Raw genomic sequence first — 23,549 nt, forward strand, 5'->3', positions numbered from 1 at the left:
TTCATTCATATTAATGTCCAGGTAGTTGCGGTGGGACGATCTCAATTTGTGGATAATACAATTACAGCCGACGGGGCGCGCGAGTGAATTATTTTACCTGTTTTTGAGATTAATTTAATCTTCCGTTTTCTCTCCTTTCCTTGCAGAGATGCGCAGAGAGACAAAACTTCGCGTTTGCTTTTCTCAAAGTGTGTGACCCCAATTTCGTTGAAAATCAACGGCAGAGTTGAACCGTTGTACGTGGGTGTGGATTATCTGTGCACGCCAAACTCGCCGAGCTGCTTTTTCAAATACACAATGAAAAGTCAATCAGCGACGTTGCCGCGTTCTCCATTCGGAGACATCCGCTGACACGAGTCAATTTATATTTCAGATCTACGAATGTTTAATATCCCTACCCACTGTTTCAAACGGCCATGCATTAGTTTTGACGTCAAAACTGGTCGGGAGTTTGAATCACGGTTCCAGAATCATTCATTTTGGCATCTATACTCGCGTGTCGTTTACTACGCCAAGGTTCATAAGTTTCTATATTTTCAATGGAAGGTTTTTACGATCGTCACGGTGATAAATTGAGACAAGTTCTCAACGTCTGTTCGAAACTGATTTCTTGATTTACTGTTGGTTGATGGTTGTTCAAATTTAAAAAGAGCTATTGACCCGTTTGAATCTTACTTGAACAATCGGTTTTGATAAATTTAAATAACTCTGCTTGACAAGATAATCCTACGATTCTCATCGTAATTATTTTCTATCTGTACCACTATACGCAATAATTGTAAACGATGAAGAAAGTAGGAAGGAAATGTACGATCTATGAAAGGAAGAAAGAAAAAAAAAAAGGGAAACCGGAAAAAAATGAATCGAAAACAAAAACGTAGGGAGCGATTGCGAGTTTGAAAGAATTACGTACGAAAAAAATCGGCGTTATCGTAAGGTAAACGAGGGGCAGAAATCGACGTCCATAACCTAGATACATCAGTGTGAAATAAAAAAAATGGGTCATATTAAAGGTTCATTAGGGCGGAGATGCCTATAGGAGGAACGGCGGCTGGTATCTGACCTAAATTCACGTAGGTTCGACGTCGGGTGCACCACCGCCACTGCCTCCACCTCCATATCCACCACCACCGCCGCGGGTAGCAGCGGCAGTAGCACCAGCAGAAGCAGAATCAACGGCACCGAGGGCGGTGGTTTTGGGGATAGGAAGGCAGGGTTGGCGCAGTTTGAACCCGACGTCTGAGCGACCGGAGCGCAGGCGTCGCGACGCTCCCACCACCCTGCGGCGCACCCCTGCGGGCGGGGAAGCGTCGCGACGCCCGCCGTCGGCTGCACAGTACGGGCCCGGATGCCCAGCCAGTAGTACACCGACGGTTTGGTCATACAGTTCGCAAACGGTTATCTCCGCTCCCTCGTACACACACGCGCACACACACACGCACGCACACTTTCGCATACGCTCCTACAAACACAGACGCGCACCTGTCGTACAGCAGCATCTTCTCGCCGAGTTATATCCACCACGCGTACAAGCCTAGGGGGTAGAATAAGGGGCTACGCTTTCTTACATTCGGTGAGAAATTATAGCTCGGAGAAGGATTAGGAGTCCCTCTCGAGGGCGTCACGGAGCAGACGTGGTGCAACGGGTTGAGAAATTTTCTTGGGGTTTATTCTGCCCTCATGTATTAATCAGGAGAGTACTTGTGCCGGCGGAAGTTGGGTAAAGGCGAGGCGAAATTTCCGCCACTCTTTCAAACAAGATTCGGGGTATTCCAAGGGTGTTAATAAACCTTCGCGAAGGGAGAACCGGCGCTTTTCAAGCTTTTCGTCGTACAACTTGACTTGTTTTTTGTACTCTCGGTAATTGTTCGACGCTCCCTCGTTTTATCCCGACCGTGTTGTGCGGTTTTCTTTTTCCTTATTCACGGCAACTTTGCGCGAAACTTTGCGAAGCTGTTCTCAGCAGAAGCCAAAATCTCTGGGGGTCGTCGAGCTCTGACACTTGTAAAAAGGCGCTTAGAGCAATTTACTTCCGGCGAAAGATTCTCACCCGTTTTACATTTATTCGACAGTCCCCTCGAGATTTACCGGGATTAGATAAAACTTGAAAGAAACATTTCCGCCGGTTAAATTGAGCGACGACACTGAACACCGCGTGGCAAAGATCAGCGCTCCGCATATAGGCCGGCATCGAGCCGACGGTAAAGCTCGCAACGGCGTGCGTCGCCTTGACGAAAATATCGCCGAAAGCGAGACGGAAGAAAAGAGAGAGAAAGAGAAACAGAGAGTGGACGACGTGCTCGGAAAGCTCGTCTATGTCTGTACAATGTTTGCATTAGACAGTGTGCTTTCAATGTTGAACCGGTGCGCGTTTCGTCAAGTTTAAAAGCCGCAAGCTCCCGATTTCGATTACCAGTCACGCTTATACGCGTTTAAAAAATGTAACTTGACCGGGTTTTTTTTCCTCACGATCTTTTAATCCGCTTCAACCAGTCAGCGCGCTGCACGAGAATTTGCAAGATTTCACAAATAGAACGGGTATTGGCAATGAAAGTATTCATAGCATGGAAACGGTACGGACGACGTATCTTTGCGTCTTCTCCCGATGTCAAGCGGCGACGAGATTTAGCCACGTTCTATTCTACGCTTGACGTGCGGTTGCGGTAAGAGTGTGCGAGGGTCTGGAAATAACTCTAGGGATTAAAAGATGGCGACGTGGAGAACCGGCTGGAGACAAATGAGAGAGTAACAAATGAAGATACAGAAACAGCAATAACGTTTTAAAACGAAAAGCTCGGTTTTTCCGAGGTGACTAAATGTCTCGACAGTGAAAAATTTTTCATCGTTGTGAACTAATCGCGACAATGAATTGGCGATCGGCAAGAGAGAACGTTTGGAGGTCACCGCTGAACTGGTGAGAGAGAGCGAAAAGTAGATGGTCGGAGGCGGAGAGAATGGTAGAAACAAGTGCGTGTAGAGTGATAAACCGTTAACGTCATCGATTCTAGTCGAGTGATCCGATCGTCTGTCGGTTCTGCTGCAGCTCCTGGTTTATCAACAAGGTAAAAATAGAAACAATTCTTCTCCTCCCATTAATCGTCGTCTCTGCATTCCTTTTTCCGTTTCCCCCGACTTGTTATTTCTCTTTCGTCATCTTGAACCGAGAGAAAAATATGCGCCCGGTGTACGCGCCTTGGTTCTCTATATTCATACATTCGTCGTCGCAAAGTATGCATAAATGAGGAGAACACGACCGGCGTGATAGTTTGGGACTAGAGATATATTTAACACGGTGGTCTCGCGTTACCGACATATCTTTCAGAGCTCGAAATAGACAGGGTTCCTCTTTAAACGCGACTTGCGTCGAAATGTAGTAAAACTCTGGTGCGCGTCCTCGTCTGATTCAATGGGTTTCTTCTTCTCCTTCGTCTCCTTACCTTCAGCAAAATTTCCGCCCTGTCCACCCTCCCATCTCTCTTTTTCTCCCCCGCGTCTGTTTTAATTCTGATTGAATTTCGCCTAGTTTGATCAAATTAAATTCACCCTTTTTTCATCGTTAAAGAAGAAACGATCGGTAAATTCCTAGCACCACTTTGGCCTTAACAGAACAAAGACTTTCAACCTTTGTAACGACACGAAGCGACTGTATTGTTATCAGCTTAGTGCTTTCCGTTCCGTCAATACGCCAGTTCAGACCTTGCAAAACCTTAACGAGCCAAACTGAACTAAAAAAAAACTCAGCCCTCGTTAATCCGTACCAGTATGTACATTCAACGAATTTTTCTCAACGAATTCTTTTAACTTTGTGTTTGATCTCCGCACCTATTGTATACCACTGAAACTATTCACTTTGTGCTTTGAGCTTTGCTCGTGACCCAGTAGCATTCAGGTGCCAGGAAGCCGAGAAAGGAGAAGGAAGTGACGAGCGGAGAAAAGGGTACGTGCGAGTAACTGACCATTACGCGAAATGTCAACGACCTCAGGACCGCAATGAAACTCGAATATTGTTATATTGCAAATTGGCGTTTACTACCGGACTCGACGTCACGGTGATGGGGGGAGTTCCATCGTTAACAAGAAACATTCGAACACCAAAAGGAATCTTGAACAAACGAAGAAAACCCAGACACGGATCAACAAGGAATGCAGATATTGCGCGTAATGTTAAGCTTAGCTGGTTGAACACGGGTCAAATATATAGCACGGTTGAGGCATTTGGTCCCCTTCAACCAGCTGTAGTTGACATTAGACCACACATCGGTAATCGTCATCGAGATGTCACGTTCAACTCCGGAATCGACAAAAATCACGACCGTTGGAGTTTTTTTTCCCCTCCCAAAGAAGAGAGAAAATAACAGATATGGCATAGTGTGTGTGATTGTAACACTGCTCTCGAAGCAAGAGGAAATGAAAAGACAAATGGTGTCAAAATATGTTAAGTGCGAGGTGACGTTAATGTTTGTGAAATATGGGTAAATGATATTGTGGCGTATGAGCTGGATATATCAGGTTTTGAAAATTTTATTTAAATAGCGATAAATGGTAGCGGTAGAATTTTCGACAAGTCTTGCACGGTCTGTTCAAGAGCGTAGTGCGACTGAGAGTGTTTTTTAAATTTACACCAGTCTCTTTCGTAAGGTTACGTAAATCGCTGTACACCTGTCCGTCTAAAATCTTGGCGCCTGCAGTCGACTCTGCGCACGTATTTATAGAAAAACTATAATTTTAGGCTCTCGGGCAGTTGTTGGAGCCGCGGAATTCATTTTGTCTCATTTACGGACTCGGATTAATTAGGAAAATGGTTTTAGAGAACTTCGGCAACCGGGGTTGTGCAGTGAATTCGTAAAGCATTGTTATTACTACTTCAACAATCTAACAAAACTACGCCAGCGTCAAAAATAAAAGAATTACTTCATTTTCACAATTATCGCGTTATCGGTTCAAGTTAGTTCTACAATGACGGATGTAAATTACAGCTAGCTGAATAATAAAATAAAAGTTGCGGTTCGCGGAGGTTCAAAAGGTTCAATTATTCAAAAGTTGGTGGAAATAAATGTACATATGTACACATGCATATACGCGGTAATATAGATATGTACACATACTTTGTTTCATCGTTTTACCGGAGCCGTGCCGCTTTTCAATTTCATAGAGAGACAATTGCGCCTCGTCGAGGCGAGGTCGGGGTGATGATTCGAACAGCGGAGCTGGTAGCGAGGTAGGAAAGTGCAACGCCGGGAAAAGACAAGAGCAATTATTTTTAAATTGTCCTCTAGAGTAACAATGATTCTCTTAATTATCTGAGGGAGACTTTTATATTTAATTGTATAAATTTTCACTATTTCAACTAGCAGTCGACTGTGGAATTTCTACACGTTTATATACGCCGCCTAAAAACGACATAGAAGAATGTTGTCTGGCTTACGTAATCGGTTAGTTTTCATTATTCTTTCGTAACACGTACCTACCCGCGAATTTGTTTCCACTGTTGACTTTGCACCGCACCCTGAAGTGTCGTCGGACAATAAATATACACGGTAAAACAATACCCGAACGGATAGACAAGCATTATCGGTGTTTCTTTTCTTTTTTCTTTTTTTTTCTTTTTCATTTTTTCACAAAGTTCGCGATATACGCAGTCCTGAATTTTTCCGCATTCATCCCGCGTTCAAGGAGCTAATAATACCGTAACGTGTTTCCATTTCGTTGAATTGTCAAGCATCAGTTTCGTGACTTTGGTGAAATGGAAAGAAATCGCGAGATAACAGCGGGCGTCGCCCGAATGTTGGCCAAATATTTAACCGAAACTCCGGAGTTTAAAGTGTTCAAATCTTGCCTCGAGATACAATGGCAAGCCTAATACAGATTCTAATCCAATATAAGCCAAGTAGCTTAGTCCGATGCATGTACACTTCTCTCGACCCGAATCTGGTTTTAATTAGATTTTCGCCTTTCCTGCCCTTCCGGATCCCGTGCGATTCATTACCATGAAAGCAATAACAGTTGATTATAAAGCTCGTGTATCCGGGCACAATAGAACTGCGAGGAATTGAGGTTTTGGTTTAGGCTTACAGACTTGCAGAGAGGTCAGAGGTTGAGAGGTTTGAGCCATGAGACTCCGGATCGTCTTACGTTACGTTACTTTAGCTTCGCCTAAACCGGGGAACGTTTGATCTATTCTCTACATACATAAAACTCAACGTCACTCTATCACTCTGTCCACATGTTTGCTTATAAAACCACAACTACTGAAACAATTTCGATGCCCTATTTTTTTTTTTTTTTTTTGGGTTGACGATGATGGCAACGTACGTCCAGTTTTTGGGCAATATCGCGTTACAACCCGATCAATAGTTTTGGAGACATAACGATACCCACTTACAACTCTCACTAGAATCTTACAGACAGAGGGAGGTCATGCTGTAGAATTTTCAAAGTCTCGATGGACTCTGCAAAAAAAAGTCCACGAGAGCAATGATTGTGTCTAATAGTTTTGCCACAAGAAGCATTTGAAAATATTCACAAGCGGAGCCGCAACGTACTGATAATCTTTTACGTATGTATAAAAGCGAGTGGAACCAGTTTTAGCTAATATATTGTGTCTCCTCGGAGATTAAACCAGGTGAAAGCGATGAATTGAGAAGAATGATTCGACGGAAGATTAAAGATTTTTTGGGACCAGAGGGGACACACATTGCCGCGTATATCCATACAGACCATATTTGTTCATGCGGTGAAAATATCGTTAAGGCGTTTGCAATGTACGAGTTTCAGGGAGAGTGGCAGATCTGGCGCTCAATGAAACAGATAAGTGGAATGTGGAAGATAAATTTGTAGGTGGAAGGAGGGATGTTGAGGTGATAGATATAATACTCCGGGGACCGCGACAAGACTTTATAAAGTGATTGGATTTCGTTGAATTGATTTTTTACCTCCGTAACGGCTTCGATACCTCGAAGCTTTCCTGTTTTATCAAATGAGATTTGAGACAAAGAGTAGAAAAAAATGAGTGATATGCGATCCCGTTGATCGAGTGGGAAGGGGTCTAACAGGAGTAAGATATATTTCAAGTATACAAAAGTATACATTTAACCGTGGAAAATACTTCAATCGTTTCAGAACGGAAAATGTATATATATATATATATATATATATATATATATATATATATATATATATATATATAGAATATATTATATGTGTATGTATATATATATATATATATATGCACATACATAATATACTCTGCATGCACGAAGGAAGTGAATAAGCGGTATTTTATGAGAATATATTCTAAAAGGAAAAGCAATAAACGAAGGAAATAGGTAGTGAACGAGAGTCGAAAAGTGTCGTGCGGATGGAGAAGAGAGAGAGGGAGAGAGAGAGTATGAGTACTGAGAAGGCAGCTTAAAGCTTGTCGACGATGAGAAAACATCGCTCCGCCTGCGTTGCGGCTGGAGAAGGTTGAATTTTTCCCATTGAAATAAAATGCCAGACGTGTACAAATTAGGTTGAGTGCATTTCACTATACTTCAAAGTAGCCAGAGTAATGTAATCTTCGCGTTCATGCTGACGCGGTGTGCAGGCGGCGTACGCCGGGTGCGTTGCGTTAGCGAAATACGTTTTTCCCTTTATTCCTTTGATTCTCTTTTCATGTTTAGACTAAATTAGCTAGGTACTAACGTCGTATAATCCTCGACGGTTCGTACCTTGCGCCTATTTATCCTGCGCCGGCCCACTTCATTCAAATTCTCGAAAACATTTCATCGTCCCCTTTATCCTTGCAAAAAGCGCCAGAATAAACTGTGCGAAAGACTCGGAAATCCTTCGTTGAACATTCAAGATCAGAACCCCGGGTATAAACTTACCATAATAAATTCGAGGTTTTAAAACCCACCCGTTCTCCAAGCAACCAAATAATTGTTCTCGTCAAACGCTCCCGACTCTCGTGGAATGATGATCGAAAATTTAAAAAAAGATACTCATTGCCTCAGCAAGTAAATCACTGCAAATGCAAATACTCTCCATTAATTTTCACGAGCTATCACTCCGCGAATGACGTGAGGTCCGAGCGGTAAGACTGTTTTATGGTCGAAAGACGCGAGAATGTATCGGTACGGTTTCACAGAAAACGATTATTGGCAAAAGCACGTAAGCAAAGTATTTTCACACTACCAAGAGAGCGATGGAAGATTTAATAAAAAAATAATTCACTCACATACCTATTTTCTTTCACGCGACGGATGATCGATATATCAAAAACGAGTTTTACTATCACGCTGTGAATGTACTTTTATTCACTCATATTTCGGCGTTGAAATGCTTGTAATCATGGTTATATTACGTATGGAAATAATTCCGTTGAAATCATCTTTAATTAGACATGTTTTAAGGTGTTGATTACTTACAGGCGGGCCTGCTTCCGTGACGAGTTTCCTTTCCTTACATCGGCACCCCGACATCGTGTACCAGAAAGAACACCACCACTCGAGTATGCCAAACACTATCACCTGGGTACGTATGTGTGGATGGATGGACGCACGTGCGTCTAAAGGTGCTTAGTCGTACCGAACTAGACAACGGCTCGCGGTGAACTAACTGACACGAGAGATTTTGTCTTTGGGTATCGGTTAATCGTGCTTCGAGGTTGCCCTGGGGCAAGAGCTGATTGTAAACAGAGAGGGAGGTCTAGCGTATGGCGTTGTGTCGAATAACGTTCGCCGTAAACAAGGCAACAACGCATCGCCCTGTTTGTGTTATTACAAAACGCCGATCTGCACGCTGACTTGTTTGAGTTTAAGCACGGTAATTACATATCACCGATCGCGTGGTCATAACAACCTCGGGTTAATTGAAATCCATCAATTTATAATCGAACCCTGTTTATGGCACTGTACAATTCGCTACTTACCGAATCATAATTTGATATTAATGAGATACGCGACGATTATTCCACCTCCGATGCAAACAATCAGCCCCGCAGGCATTGCCTCTGTTTCATTTTCATCCACGTAACGTAATTTGGATAAATTTATATTGTTCGTTTCTCTCTTTTTCTTCTGCAATACCTATTTCAAATTTATATTGAAAAATCGTGATTTATAATCCGGATGGGATCACGTTATTTGAGAAGAGAAGGGGGAAAAAAACGGAGTGAAATCTACATTGTAGGTACGATTGCGTGTATCAAGCTGTTAAGGAGGTTCGTAAGATTCCGCGTATTTCACAGAAGCGATTTAATCACCGCCCCCAACTTTTCAACATAATACAGAACAATTTCTAACAATTTTCTACGCAGCTCCTTGAGCACACACCGTTACTTCGTCCGTGCTCTCTCGCAATTATGATCCCAAAATTGTTAGAGGAACGCAATTATCAAAGTAGAGAAACTCTGGGAAAATAAAGACCCGAGACAATAGAAGGCGACGAAAGGAAAGCCAAGGCTGTGCATTGATAATATGGCGGGGTGTCGTGAAGGGGTGACGTCGGTTTAGGGTTAGCGGGACAAGAAGGGATGACGAGGCGAAAGGGGCGGAGGGAGAGGGTGGACGAGAAAAGAGAAGCAGGCAAGCGCGTCACTCACAGCTGACAGCCTCGCCCTGGCGTTCAACGTCACCCAGATTAATGTTTCCCTTTACTTAAAGGCCGCGGCGCAGTAGGCAGAGCACGTCACACCCTGGCCGCCACACAACGCACTTATGGTAGCCACGTCGCAACACCTTCGCCGTTGTTTCTTTCCGTTCTTGTCGGTGTCGTTGCCGGTATTGTCGGACAGAGCCAACCTGGCACGCAAGTTCTTTGTCGCAGCGAGGCGACTCGAGGAGCCGGCATTCCCGTTTCCATTCAAGAGGTCCGGAACCCGAGAGAAGAAAATCACTCTATTCCTGGGATATTACCTTGCTTGGGGATTTGCATTTAATTGATAATCCGTACTGTCGAGATGGAATCCTCTCCCCTCTTCTCCCGCCCACTTGTACCTATGCGCGTATACATATATACGTACGTATATACGCAGGAAATTCATTAAACCTTTGAACTTTGCCGTAGGGAGGTTTGGCGAACGTCGAGTGGTTGCGACGCATAAATACGGACGAGGAACGTTATTAGGAATCCATAATCAACAGGTCGGGCGTCCGACTCCAAGTCTGTTCAACAAGTCGGCCGTACCTGCTCAAACTTCGATACTCCCGACGACGTTCGTTTTGGAAAAGCAAATAAGGGCGAAAAAGCGAATGAAACACACGCAGCGACACCGACGACTAGCTGGGTTATAAGTGCGGTGCACCTTCGATCCGGGTACGTAAATCTCGACTTCGAGTAAAAGTTACCCGAGTACGCCAGTGCGTAGCATATATCGCCATATATGCATGCAGAATGCACCCATAAATGCATGTGCACAAGTGCATGTTCAACTGCATTTCATACGAAGAACACAATATGCTGCAGAAACATTCGAATGCGAAATGTCTTTCCACTCCTTATCTTCGAGAAGAGAGACGGTCCTCGGACAAGAACTGCCTGAATCGTTTTACCGCAAAGGCAGAACCGTGCCACCTTTTCGCGTAATCGAACATGGAAATATCTCGATTGGGCACAATGCGTGCGTAAATTATGTACGTTTGCCGAAATCCACATATCAGCCCGTCCTCGGACCTCTGGCGAATCTTTGATTATTCTCGCGTTACCTGTGCAGGCTGCCGAGTAGACAAACCCTTTCGTAGACTGGTTTATCATTCATCAAGAGAGGCGTGAGCTGTGAAATCCAATGACGGAATTATCCTGTCAAAGTTAAACGCACAACTTGATCTTGATTGTACTGGGATAGAGTTAAATAACGAGAATTGGAAGATTGAATTTCAATCCAAAGTGGGACAATGTCGTCCATGCTAACAGTGTCTCTTCTAAATGGTTCATAACTGCGGTCATACGGACCATACATCAAATGCTCTGACCCTTCAGGGTGGCACGTGCTTCTCCGTGGTTATTCCACTGAATCCAGATGCCTGCCCAGTTGGAGGCATCGTGATGGGTTGAAACCGAAAACCGTGCCGACTTCCGTCGAGTTGCGAATACGTCAGTCGTGGCAACATTGAAACAGTCACTGTAAAAATTCAATTAATCCCTTCGCGAACGATTTCTTCATTGAGAGCCAACCTTCAGATTGAGCTGAAAATTGAATCAACTGTCAGTAGAATGTACCTTCGTAAAATATACGGAAACTGAAAAAGAGTCAACACATTGGCACGGTTGTTGTTCGAATTGATACAAACTCTGGTACCTGGGTTCTGTCACGCTTTATTTTTCAGAGATTGCTTGAATTCGTGGAAGCTTGTACGACTCGACAGCTTCAGTTTCTGACGATAAGAATAGAACCATCAATCCAGAGTAAAGTCACGTCACCATATCATACAATATGCAAATTTCTCATAGCTTTCAAACACACACCACTTATTACCGAAATACGAGTAATTCGTTGCGTGAATCGTGGAGTGTGTTGGGTTCACGTTCTTGTTCACACGCGAATAACAAAGACCGCAGCAAGAGAGAAGCGACGTCCTATACAGCGGGAGAGCATGCTCAAACCGTTCTTTTCTATATAACAACGGATTTCAAGAATGCCACGAAAGCCATTCTCTAGAACAAATAACCGGTAATATGGCTGAGCATTATTACGCGATTTCTTTTATATACTGACGGGGCTGAGCGATACGGTGAAATCTATATGATAGACGATGGGTTTCAGTGTGGAGATTGCATTTGCCGACTACCGTCAGGTAGACACCCCGCCTGGTAGAGTTAATATTTACCCTGTTCATACCATTTGCGTGAAGGCAGTGCGCCGAGGATTTCCAGTCATATCATCCACCCGGTTGAAAAACCCTATCGTTCGCTGCGAATTGCTGCCAGGAACGCGCTCTGCTTCCTCTTTCGCGATATTCCCCGCACTTTATACATTTCGCACACTGACATACGTTTTCATGGAATCGCACACACCTACGTCAGATGTAATCCTGACGTATTTTATTACCGTATCAAACGAGATAAATTACAGCCGTGTTTAATTTGACACGAGCGTAATTTATTATTATTGTTGTTGGTGTTGTTGTTGAAAAATTATTATTATTATTATTATTACCATCTTTGTTATATTCTTTCGCTGTTACACAAACAGCGGAAACACCTCGCATTCCTCATTCTCCTTACATCACAACCGCTGCACGAGCGTGTTGTGTACAAGTATTTACACAGCTGTATACGATATTCATGTATACGGAAGATTTAATCCCTGACAAATTGCAGTGTTCGTAAATATCCGTGGGGCTTATCTGACGGATCTATCTAAGCATCAGGGATGTACAATGCGCGTGGTATTTAGGTTCTCCGAATGTTGGCATTCCGTATTAATCGTATTAAATGGTCGCTAAGCACGAGCTTGAGCAGAAAAAATTGCGAAAGGTCGCTGCGGAGCGTTGCGTTGCGCGTTAGTATCGAGGGATGAAAATTTTCAACGAACGAAAAATACGTGCTTCCCGATACGAAAACGACATCGCGCATGAAGGGTGCCCCGTATACGTATATCTAAATACAGTACATCTGTATCCAAACGCGTCCCTCTACTGCATCGTTACGATTCCCCCTCCCTTCGTATTTCGCACCCCCGCAAATACCGCGCGACGCCGGGCTTATCGCGACGCAATGACACGTTCAGATGACAAAGTCAAATTTACTACCTTACGTGATGGGATGAGGAGAACCGGGGAGCCATTGCAGGCAGTCGAGCTATTCAAAAGCCAGTTATCGTTGCCCGGTTACAGGTGGGTCGTAGGTACGCGCTTCCGTGGTGGTAGTTATATCGAGTGGGAAGATCGCCGGGCGGGTTGAACGTTGATTATTCAGTTGGGAAATAGTTAACATTCTACGATTTAATTGAACGCGGACCCGCGACGAGGGTTTCGGCGCAGTCTCGGAGTTGAAAATCTCAACAGCACGTAAGGTGCTTCGAGGGGCGAGGGGTTGATGTTCCGCAGTGTTCAGCGCCGCGGCGGCTGATAGAATTCGAAAAGTGTCAAGCTCCGGAGCTCGAAAATATATGGGCTATGCGCGTCAAGAGCGAAATAACATCCCGGGGTAAACCAAGCGTGTCTGATAGATCTTGCGGCATGTCGCGCGAACGGTAAAGTACCCCTTTCCGCCCTTCGCGGAATGGCGATAGGGGTGGGGGGGATGCCGTCAACGACACCTCAATCACCGAACCATTCGGCACTGCGGCCGCGGTTCCGCGCACTCCGCAACCAGCCCCGGCTTGTATACATAAACGTGAAATCCATTAACGATACCTTCAATCGACGTCTTTCCTTCACGTGTGCTCTCAGCCGTCTCCCGTACCGGGAACCTCGCTGGTTAAGCAAATAGAACTTTACCTGACAAACGACGTAATTCGGAACTGCATTAACGCCTTTCGCTACGTCGCTGCATATACCCGACAAAGCTCGTTTCGTCGGAAGTTCGTCACCAGCTGCGGTGAAGATCGCCTCACCGCCGAGTTTCTATCTCTCGCGATGAACGTCGACTAACGGGAGAATTATCCGCAACTCAAACATCCTCCCCCCGGATTTGTTAGTCCAGTGCGATAAAGGCGTGGGCACTAATTACACTCCGTCGTCGGGCCGGTTGAACCGGTTCGATTTATCGGCCACGTAACGCAGACAGTAACGGGGTGCAACGAAAGTACACACGTGTACGTTGTTGGGCAGATGAAAGTCAACAGAGGCGGCGCGTGAGTATGATATGGAAATTGGCTAATGGCGTCGGGGGGATGGCGGATGACGAGTGAAGGTGAAATTCGGCGATAGGGTGAACCGCGCTTCTCTACACCTGCCGTGCCACGGTTGGCGAACGTTGCGGTTCGCGTTTCGCGTTTCGACCTCTGGAACCGCATCGTAGTGATGCGCCTATCGCCGGACGTTGGTATCCGATGACCGTAGAATTCCTGGCACGAATTCATACGTGTAACGAAAATGTACCACCTCGTTACACGGTGCTCCGTTCGATCGAAACAATTTTTTCACCTCAATGGTACGAAAGTTTTAAATTTCTAAAGTGCAATCTTGAGGAGAACGAACTTGAAGTGCCTACTATAAGGATAGTGCCGGATGGAGGTTACCTCGTCAAAGTCTGAGGTGATCATTTCTCGCCACGGTGAAACGGCCTAGGGGGAGGGGAGGAAATGGTTTGCTCTGTGTCTGGAGAAGCTAGTCTCCGCCTTCTGCTCGCGGCTCCATCGCCGTTCGTCTAGCTCTTCCTTCTGCTGCACTTAGCAGATCGAGAGAAACCAAACTGTGGATATACAGAAACGGAAGTGGATATGTTGATACGGTGTGAGCGGTATAACGCACACCGCGCAGCAAACAAAAGTCACTAAGTCAGATCCCGTTCCGACGTATCGCCGTTCCGCGTTCCTTTCTCATTCCGTTCCGACGACGGAACGACGTTTCGAGAAAATACATTTAAATGGAGGCCATCCACGGGGCTCTGGGTAGTTGGGTACAATGATGCCTCCGGTCAGCGAGGACTACAATGGTCGCTTCCTCCTCCCCCGAATCTCTTTCACCGTCTCTCTCTTTTCTCTCTCTCCCGTCCGCCTCGGAGGCCGCGTCCTCGTTCCTTCCTCCGACTATAATTTACCCCTGCTTTGCATATAAAAAGCAACAATGGAAACGGCTTCTAGCCCGGTTGCTGGAGCCACGGTCTCTGAGCGAAAATTTGATTTGTCGTTTCGCGGGTTGAAATTTGTACTTTTTGTGTACCTAACCCGCGCCGTTCTCATCGAGGACGAGTTTCAAAACGGGGACTTCTAGATTGCCTGTTTTCCGTATAAAGTATTGTTATTGTAATATATTATCACCGCATGAATCGTTTATTCGTGCGGGATGAAAGGGGGAGAGAAAAAATCAGAGTAGAAAACTAATAATACGTACGGGAAAGAGTAGAGAAAATATCTGAATCACCATTACCGAATTCAACGCTATCCTCCAAGTCCAAAAGAATGAGAAGCCGTTTCATAAATTCTGAAGGATTCGAAGGGTGCATTTTCATCGTGGTTACGCAGCAAAAAAAAATTGGGTCACGCTTTATACGAGGCATTTTTTGCGTGGAATAAAATTTGACGAGTTACAGCGTTTGGAGTATCGGAAAGCTCCGAGGTTTCGACAGCAGCGAGAGTTACGGGTGTCCTTAAATTTGACGGATATCCGGATAAACCGGGGCATCGCTGGGGCCGAGCGTAAATTGTCGGATTTGAAATTTCCCGCTCTGCATCGAAATATTAGAATTTTTCCGTGAGTTTGGTTGAATTCAGGCGAAAGCGGCGGCAGCTCCGGGCTAGAGGTAAAATTTAAATCAGTTTTACATCGTTGGCCGTCTAATATATCTTACCATCTTCCCAGAACTGTCTACCCACACCCGAGATGCTGGAATCCGGCTCGCTGGTTGCATTTCTGCCGGCATCTATTTCACCGAGGAAAGTTCTAGGCGCCTAAAAGGTGAATCCGGAGGAAGCTTCGGCGTTGAGTGGAGAAATTTTTTCACGCAAGTTATACCCAGCTCATATCTCTTCGTAATCGCCCAATGTATAACTTCACGGCCGTATCGTAACAAATGGAAAATCTTTCGCCCCGACAGAACTCGAATAAGAAATAAGGGAGGAGTTGAGGTCTAGAAAAATAATGTGAAGGCAGGCGTGAGAAAAATGGAACGGCTGGACATTAGCTATGCATGTAAATGTGAATGCCAAGCTGTAGAATTTCTGCCGCGATATAATAATTAATCCGATTAATTAAGACCACTTGCAGGAAAATATCTGCGCAGTGTAATAAATCAAAGTGGTTTTTTAATCTTGGAGTTTCTTTTCGTTTGTCTTTTTTTTTTTTTTGTTTTTTTAATCTTTATTCTTTTACCTCGTTTTTGCCAAAGCTGAAACAAATTACATCTCTTCTATCCACGCCGAATCTCTCTCTAGCTCTCCGGCTCGGGCTGAGACAAACGCACCTTTAAACAAGATAATTGGGTTATTTTTCTCGTCGTCATTTCTCGGCTCTAAATTAAAGGCGCAAGGAAGCACGAAGCGAGACGAGACGAGGCGAGGCGAGCTACCCCAAGAAATTCTCATTTACAGAGAGAGAGAGCCTTGATTTCTAAGCGACTATGATAATTACGCTCGTGGCATAATGCCAGAAATTTCTTTTTCCAACGGCGCACAGGGTAAATTTACCGGGTAAATTTATATCGCTAAAAGAAGCCTGTACCCCTATTTTACATCTCACAGAACGTACCAACCTATGATAACGTACAAAAACCGGCCCACCTAGCGCAAAAATGTATCATCTATACTTCCTTCCGTCATAACAACCGATATTATCATCATTATTTCCACGAGATCTCGGTGGGATTATTCGCGGAACCTGCAGCCGGCGACTGGATATAAGAACGTGGTAATCTCTTTCTCCTCCCTCCCACTCTTCCATTTCTACCATTTCTACCGTCCCTCCCATCCCTACCACCCCCGACAGAGTCCACCAATTCCCGTAAATCGTAAATTGCAGCTTATCTCGCAAACACAATCCCCGAGCACCATTATCATGCTGATTCACGATTACCTGTCCACCCGTGCACTAACTGACTTCAGCTGTTTCCCAGTCTCGGTTACCTTGAATTAGGATTAAATTGGAACGAACGCGTTGTCCGCGAGTACCGCGGGATATCTGGCGATTGCTGGATCTGGGCAAACTGCTGGAACAGTATTTCCAGACCTGCAGCATGGCGGACACAATTTTCCACAATTTGGATATAAATTATCGACGGAAGCTTGAATATTTTTCATCCGATAAGAAAAGTGTTTTTTGTTCGAACGTTCATTCAAACAACTTCAAACGGAATAAGGATATTAGACAATTGCCGAGCGTCTTGGTGATTGATTATCGCACATATTTTAAATTACAGGTTGATGATATTCCGTAGACAATAATTGTACAAGCTCATGCTGTGTTTCTTCAAAGTATTTCAGTTCATATCACTTCGATTGTCACTGACATTGATGAAATTGATTTTGAACTCGGCTGAAATTGTTTCATTTCAAACGAGTTTCCTCCATTCGACATATCTATAATGCGCGCGGATCTGTACGCGGAAGAAAGGACTTTTCACAACAATTGACAAAGGGAATTTTTCCGACGAGTATATAAGGCACGCGGAAACTTGATCGTCATTTTTCCATATTCCCAGCTTTATCGCGAAAGATTGGTGCGAGGATAAAGTGGAGACAGAATAAAGCCTCGCCTGAGGCGAATAAGAGTTGAAAGTTGAAAATTGCGAGTGAAAAGAAAAAAATTGATTTGATAAGCAGGGATTGCGTGTTTTTTCCCTCGGTTGACGGTTGCGTTTTCGTCCCAGCCGACGTGATTCGGCACGGAACGGGAGAAATTAAATAAACAATCTCACGACAAACAAGTGGACAACGATTGAGCGCTTTTAACGGTGAATAGAGGGTGAATAGAGTTTTAAAGCGAGGGTGTCGGTTTTATTTGATCCCTTGCGACTGCACGGAGAGCGTACCTATAATACCCATAGACCTTTACTACCCTAGCGTCGAGGCCGCGTCGCAACGTTGCTGCCAGTGGTTAACACGAGGGTAATATAGACTTTATCTACACGCGTGCGAGGGAGTGTCATGGGATATATGTAAGCGATTAAAGAGTTTAACAACCGCGGGCGTGAGCGTAGTTAACAGTAACCGTTTACGCCATTAGCTGTACGTAACGGCGGCGGCGCCGTAAGCAGTCGCGGATAAAAAGAAGGAAAGAAAAAAATTTGCCACGGTAATTGTCAGTTTTTATTATCATTGTCATTACGTTTTTTGTCTTTCTTGTAATTTTTCTTTTCGCGGCTATGTAAAAAAAAAAACCGGTAAAACCGGGATGGAGAATCGTGATACGCGGTGCGAAAAATTCATACCTCGATAACGGAGACTTTCGCATTGGGGTAGAAATAAAATGGTTAAAGAGTTGTGAAAAGCCCTAGAATTTTTATACAGATCCACAGGGTGCAGCAAAATATGCAATTTTTACGTGTTGCGTAGTACGTGTTGGGAGTCAAATTGAACTGTACAGCTGTCAACATTCAACATATAATAATTGTATTCTAAATAATTGTCCCTCAATATATGCATCAGATGTGTTTAAAATGTTTGAAACTGTATCCAATATCGTTTTGAAAACAAAAGAACAAAAAATAATTGCAATTCGATACACGATGAAAACGTTTTAGAAATGTTGCTCGACCCTTCCACTCCCACTGGGAAAAATACATTCTCATTATTACATCTACGTGTGCTGCAGACTTTATTAATCAATGAAGGCAATTACCCACGTGAGTTTTTTGTTCTCATGTTTGTCTTTTCCTTTTAATACAGCTCGAAACGACTTTGGAAGGGAATTTCGGCAGAGGTGGTGCTACACCGGTTCGAGGAAGTATACCCAACGGATCTTGCACAACGTCTGGTGGGAAATCTAAGGCTTAACGGAAACTACACGTACGTAAAGGTGAACGCGGAGGGGTTTATATCGTTGTTATTTATAACTGGGAAAACTGATTGCCAAGGATCGCGGGTAGATTACATGTCGGAAATTATCGGGCTGTGTGAAATTTTATACCATCAGGTAGGATTCAAACTTCCGAAAGACCAAAATTCCGAACGACCAAATACCTAAATATTTTTCAGATGAATGTGCGAAATTCTGAATTGTCGTAATGCCGGAATTTTAGACATTACCCGTCTATTATTATAAGGTTCTATCTGTGTTTGAAAAAAAGTTACGACTGGGGGAAGAAAAGTACCCTGCACAGATTATCCGAAGAACTTTTTGTTATACGTTAGAAAAGTAAAAATAAAAAATATTCTCGTTCCTAAAGTAGCTGGCGAATAATGATGTTGTAACATTGAAAATAGAACGACAAAAATAAATGCGATTCGTGAGGGAGGTGAAATTTAGACCTGACATCGATCTATGATCGAAATATACGGTCTACGTTGAGTACATATCGCCTCTATGATCGGAAAAGCACTTATACGAGCCAAGAAATCTCCTCTACACTTGCTATCGCGGCTGTATTGGCGATCAAATTTACGACTTGAACATACTCTTTTCGGAGTGGGTATAAGTCGCGTTACTGCGGCAAGATTTTACAGCATCTACTATACATATAGGTATGTGCGGCGGACAGTGCGGCCTTGTATGCGGAGTTCAGGGAACAAAGTTGAAAGGGTTTTGGAACCGGGACCGCAAGAATCGTGGAAAATCATGACGGTAGTGACAATTAAATTTGCACCGACCAAATGTTGTTTTTTTTTTTTTTTCTGATTCTTTTTTTGAAGGCGCGAAAACGCATGTCACGCATCGCGAGATCCGGGACGATAAAAACGTGCCGGGGTGGAAAAAGTTTTCTATATCCAGAGGGGAAAAAAAAGTTTGACAGCTTCGCGGAGTTTCTCTGATGGTGCCGAAACAAGCTTTTTCGCAGCGTGGTATTATGTACGGGTATACATGTAGCTGTTGTGTCTATTTGCGACGATGAAAATATCTCGCGAAATAAAACACGAGCCGGGGATTCAACTAGACTACATCTTCCTCTGAGATACAGCGACCCTGGAACATCCCTGCTTCAAATTAAGGACAATTCATTATGCAATTTTCCGTTGACAACTTATCTTTCATGCAGTTTAAAGACAGACTGATTACCAGTGTACATTTTTTCTGTAACTCGAAACTATTTTTCATACCAAATACTGATATACCGATTAATTTTGTTTGAAAGATTATAAGGAATACCGAATTTAAAAACTATGTACTAATTTTATTGCATGTATCAAAACACACATCTCTGATTAACTAAGCGGCTAAAAATTTATAATGAAATAGACGTAATTTTTTCTAGATGGATCATTTATCACGTACGATTGAAATAAAAAATTCCAACATTTTGAAGAAAAATAAAACATTAATAAAATTGTGTCAAACTGTCGCGGAAAAACAGATAAAAGACTTTCTATTAATCATTTCACTGATTGATTTTCGTAAGTCAAATTCAATACAAAACACCCGAAATCGTGCCAATCACCGCACTAAATTTGCAGCAAATTTAGGCCAGAAATTTAAATGTCGAAACAAATAATTCAAACGTACGTTGATGCGTAAGGACCAATTATATATTTGGGACACATAGTACAGATGTTTAAAAAGATAGCACCGCTAGCTCTCAAAGTATAAGCTATATGCGGTGAATTTCATTTATTTCTGTCCACCTGGACTATACGTTGAGCAAAGTGTAGAATTTGGTAAAATGTTTGAAATGAAAATGGTAAATAAAGCGTGTTAAGAGCACTCGTTTTAAATCATGGATATTAAACAGCAAGTTTGCCGAAGGGTTCGGCACTCGGCTGGGTCGTATAAATCCAATCTGAGAGAAAGTGCGTTTTTTCAATACCCAGGGGTGCCGTACCAGTTTAACAGGGTTGAGCTGCAGGGCGTCAATTACAGCGGGAGGAGGGAGCGCGAATGATTATAAAAAAAAAGAGACGAGTAAAAAAATTAAAATAAAAATAAAGGAAGAAATGGGGGGGAAAAGGAGAAAAAAATTGTTAAATAAACGTTGTAAACGAAACGGGCAGCGAGGAGGAGATGTCGCTTCGGCTCGCTAATGGTTTGAATTATTTTAGCAGTGCAGGGGTGGTATTAGGTACGCGGTCGGCCAACGACTCTAATAAAGTAAATAAAAATAAATAGGTGCCTACTCGCCCCGCGTTGTTCCAGGGCCGTGTTCCACCTTCCCGAACGCCACGGCGGCCACCCCGACTCGGCATACTGCCACCCCTAATTACCCCAATTTAGGGTAATGTTGTTTTCACTCCCAGCTATCTGTACTCTTCTGTTTAATGTACCGTGGCACCTGCTTGCAGCCTACGTTTAGCTCTACGTTTTTTTTTTTTTTACCCTTTTTTACTTTACGGTTTCTGTTTCGCTCCCGCTGTTTTTGTACCGATTTTTTTCTTTTTTGGATTTCCTTTTTGACCTCGACATTTTAGTTTGTTTCTCCGCCGAACTTTTGCCTCCCCCCCCCCCCCCCCCCCCTCGCGCATGCAGGGCAAAGAACAACCGCGAATGCTTAATCGTACGGTTTTTCGACGTGCGAATTTAAGTCCCGCAATTTATTGCTAGGTAGCTGCACTTACCTCCTTCTAGCGGATATTTATTTCCACCTGGTTGTATCTACTATCTGCGTATACGTATAAACGAGATTGGCTGTGTGTTGCACATGCGTGTAGGTACACACCCACATACACAAACGCGTATATATGTATATACGTATATACCGGCAGAGGGAAAGATACTGGGGTGCAAAACGCGTTCGCCCGATGTTTTCATGCTCCGTATATCTGTACATATGAATATACCACATGTATACATATATGTATACGTGTATTTTTATTTGTTTCCATTTTAGTTTCAGAAAGCTGCGGCAACAACGCCGGGAGAAGTGTATACGAGTGGGATGAGACAAAAAAAAAAAATGAACGGAGCTTCAACGAGGGAAGTTTAAGCGACTTTTTTTACAACCATATCCGTTTGTTTAGCTCGATTTTATGCCCACAAGGTATACATATATGTAAGTTACACCATAAAAAAAAAGAAAAAAGAAAATTGTACATATCGAACCTCGCAAACTAAAATTTGCATTTATTGTTTTGTTCTGTTGAAAATTCAATTGCGATAAAAATAATGTAGACAGACTGATTAAAATGCACGGGTGAAACTTTCTGGTGAGACTGCGGAAGGAGGGGAGGAGAAAACAAAAGGCCCCCCTCCTCCCACCCCCCGCGGTCGTTAGTCGGTTGTGCATGCTTCATGCCGGTATTGAAAAGTTTGCAAATTTTTCCAACTCACTCGATAATCTCGCCCCGCAATTTGAAATTCCAATGCAATTCTTCCCGACAAGTGACGTACGTGATCTGCCAGCCTGAGAAAATAAAATACCCAGCACAACCTACACGTCGAAATACAAGGAATGAAAGCTCCGTAGGCGCACAGGCCGAGAACGAGGCTCTAGATGCGTTCAGTCGATGATTTGCATATGGCAAGAAATTCGCATTCTCATCCGAAGGGTCCCTCCTCTATCATCAGTCATCCAGCGCCTTCGCGGAACGAATTCATCGGCAATTTACATATTTCAATTTCTTACTCTCGACGAAAGTATCGGGGCGAAAATAACGAAGTACAGGAAGAAACTGATTAGGAAACGGTCTGAATCGGTATTAGACGAATCGTATCGCAAGCATATTCCCGTCTAACGAATAAAGTAGGTTCGGCGGTGGAATTAAGGAAGACGGAGGCAGGGAAGATGGCGGTTCGGGCTTTCTCTGAACGGAACGGTCGAGTGAGCTCGGTAACGCAGTGGGTTGTAAACCTCTATTGTTCACGCGCTAATTGTTTAATGAATTTAATTACCGGAGCCTTCGCGAATATTATCTACGTCTGTCTGGGAATTTCAATCCTCCAACTATATTCTTGCGAGCTAGGCTACAACAGCCGAACAGAATGCTGCCTGCACCCCAACGTGTGCACAGCCACGAGTCTCCTTCTCTCAACAATAACGGGTGCGATCCTCTGAATCTTGTTGAAAAGAATCCAGCTTCGTCTCGAGCGATCCGAAAGCCCTCCTCTCGCATTGACGTCTTATTTATTTGTAATTCAATCGTAGTTTTCACATCGAGCTTATTGAATTTAAATCCGAGCGAAGGATCGTTTCGTTCTCTTCGTCATTGCATATCCGTTCAACGATGATTCCCCTCTCTTATCTCCCAAGTTTGTACATCAATCCCATCGTTCAGTTTCGTTCCTCCCCTGCACACCTGTTATCTATATCCACCTGTGTCACATTTATACACGAGATTGTCATATGCACAAATTTATATACGTAATTGCCCCAATGAATATGGGTTGAATGGTGACGATAAACGAACACGAGTAACACAGGCGTACGAACAAAAGGTGAAATTGAGAGAAACTCGGTTAGCTCCATACACCTACCCCCGTAACACGCGGCTACACGAAGAAGCCCATAGGGACAGAGCGACGTGAGACTTGTCTCGGTTGATCGCTTTCTGCTTTTCATAATTCTCGTACGTCATGGAACGAGGTTCGAGAACGCTTCCGTCGATCGAGGTCTCTCGGTTCATCGGTACGGTTCCGGGACACGCGTTTCTAATGCCTATCTGTCTGGGCTCACGGCGCGGCGGTCGGACTCCACCGCGGGCCGTTCGCTCCACCAGCATCGCGCTCTCTCCCAGCCGAAGGCTCCTCTTTTTGCCCAGTCCGCACACACTGGGATCAATAATGCACCAACCACTCTCCCTCTATCCCTCTCTCCCTCTAGTCGCCCCCGTTCGCGGTCCCTCTCTCTCTCCCTCTTTCCCACCCATCTCCTCTCCTCTCCTCTCC

General features: G+C 44.0%; 2 protein-coding genes across 11 annotated transcripts in view; one reads left to right on the forward strand and one right to left on the reverse strand.

The window, feature by feature from the left end:
- LOC124176375 (E3 ubiquitin-protein ligase MIB1) overlaps positions 1-23,549 on the reverse strand; it is a 247,894-nt gene that overhangs the window by 76,607 nt on the left and 147,738 nt on the right. The gene's annotated exons all lie outside the window — the stretch shown is intronic.
- On the forward strand, positions 1,360-21,608 carry LOC124176382. 8 transcript variants are annotated; one of them, XR_006869362.1, is made up of 6 exons: positions 1,360-1,573; positions 2,698-3,062; positions 8,411-8,514; positions 10,048-10,296; positions 18,467-18,586; positions 21,556-21,608. XR_006869362.1 is itself a non-coding variant. In XM_046557607.1 (3 exons), the coding sequence occupies exons 1-3, from the start codon at positions 5,070-5,072 to the stop codon at positions 10,272-10,274; spliced, it is 480 nt and encodes a 159-aa protein (XP_046413563.1). In that variant the 5' UTR covers positions 4,851-5,069; the 3' UTR covers positions 10,275-10,300. The 8 variants fall into 8 exon arrangements, 1 of the variants encoding a protein (XP_046413563.1); XR_006869363.1 differs by having other exon boundaries at positions 2,708-3,062; XR_006869364.1 differs by lacking the exon at positions 1,360-1,573 and adding an exon at positions 19,262-19,361 and having other exon boundaries at positions 1,755-3,062.

This window comes from Neodiprion fabricii, chromosome 2 (genome assembly GCF_021155785.1).
Source record: "Neodiprion fabricii isolate iyNeoFabr1 chromosome 2, iyNeoFabr1.1, whole genome shotgun sequence".
NCBI lineage: Eukaryota > Metazoa > Arthropoda > Insecta > Hymenoptera > Diprionidae > Neodiprion > Neodiprion fabricii.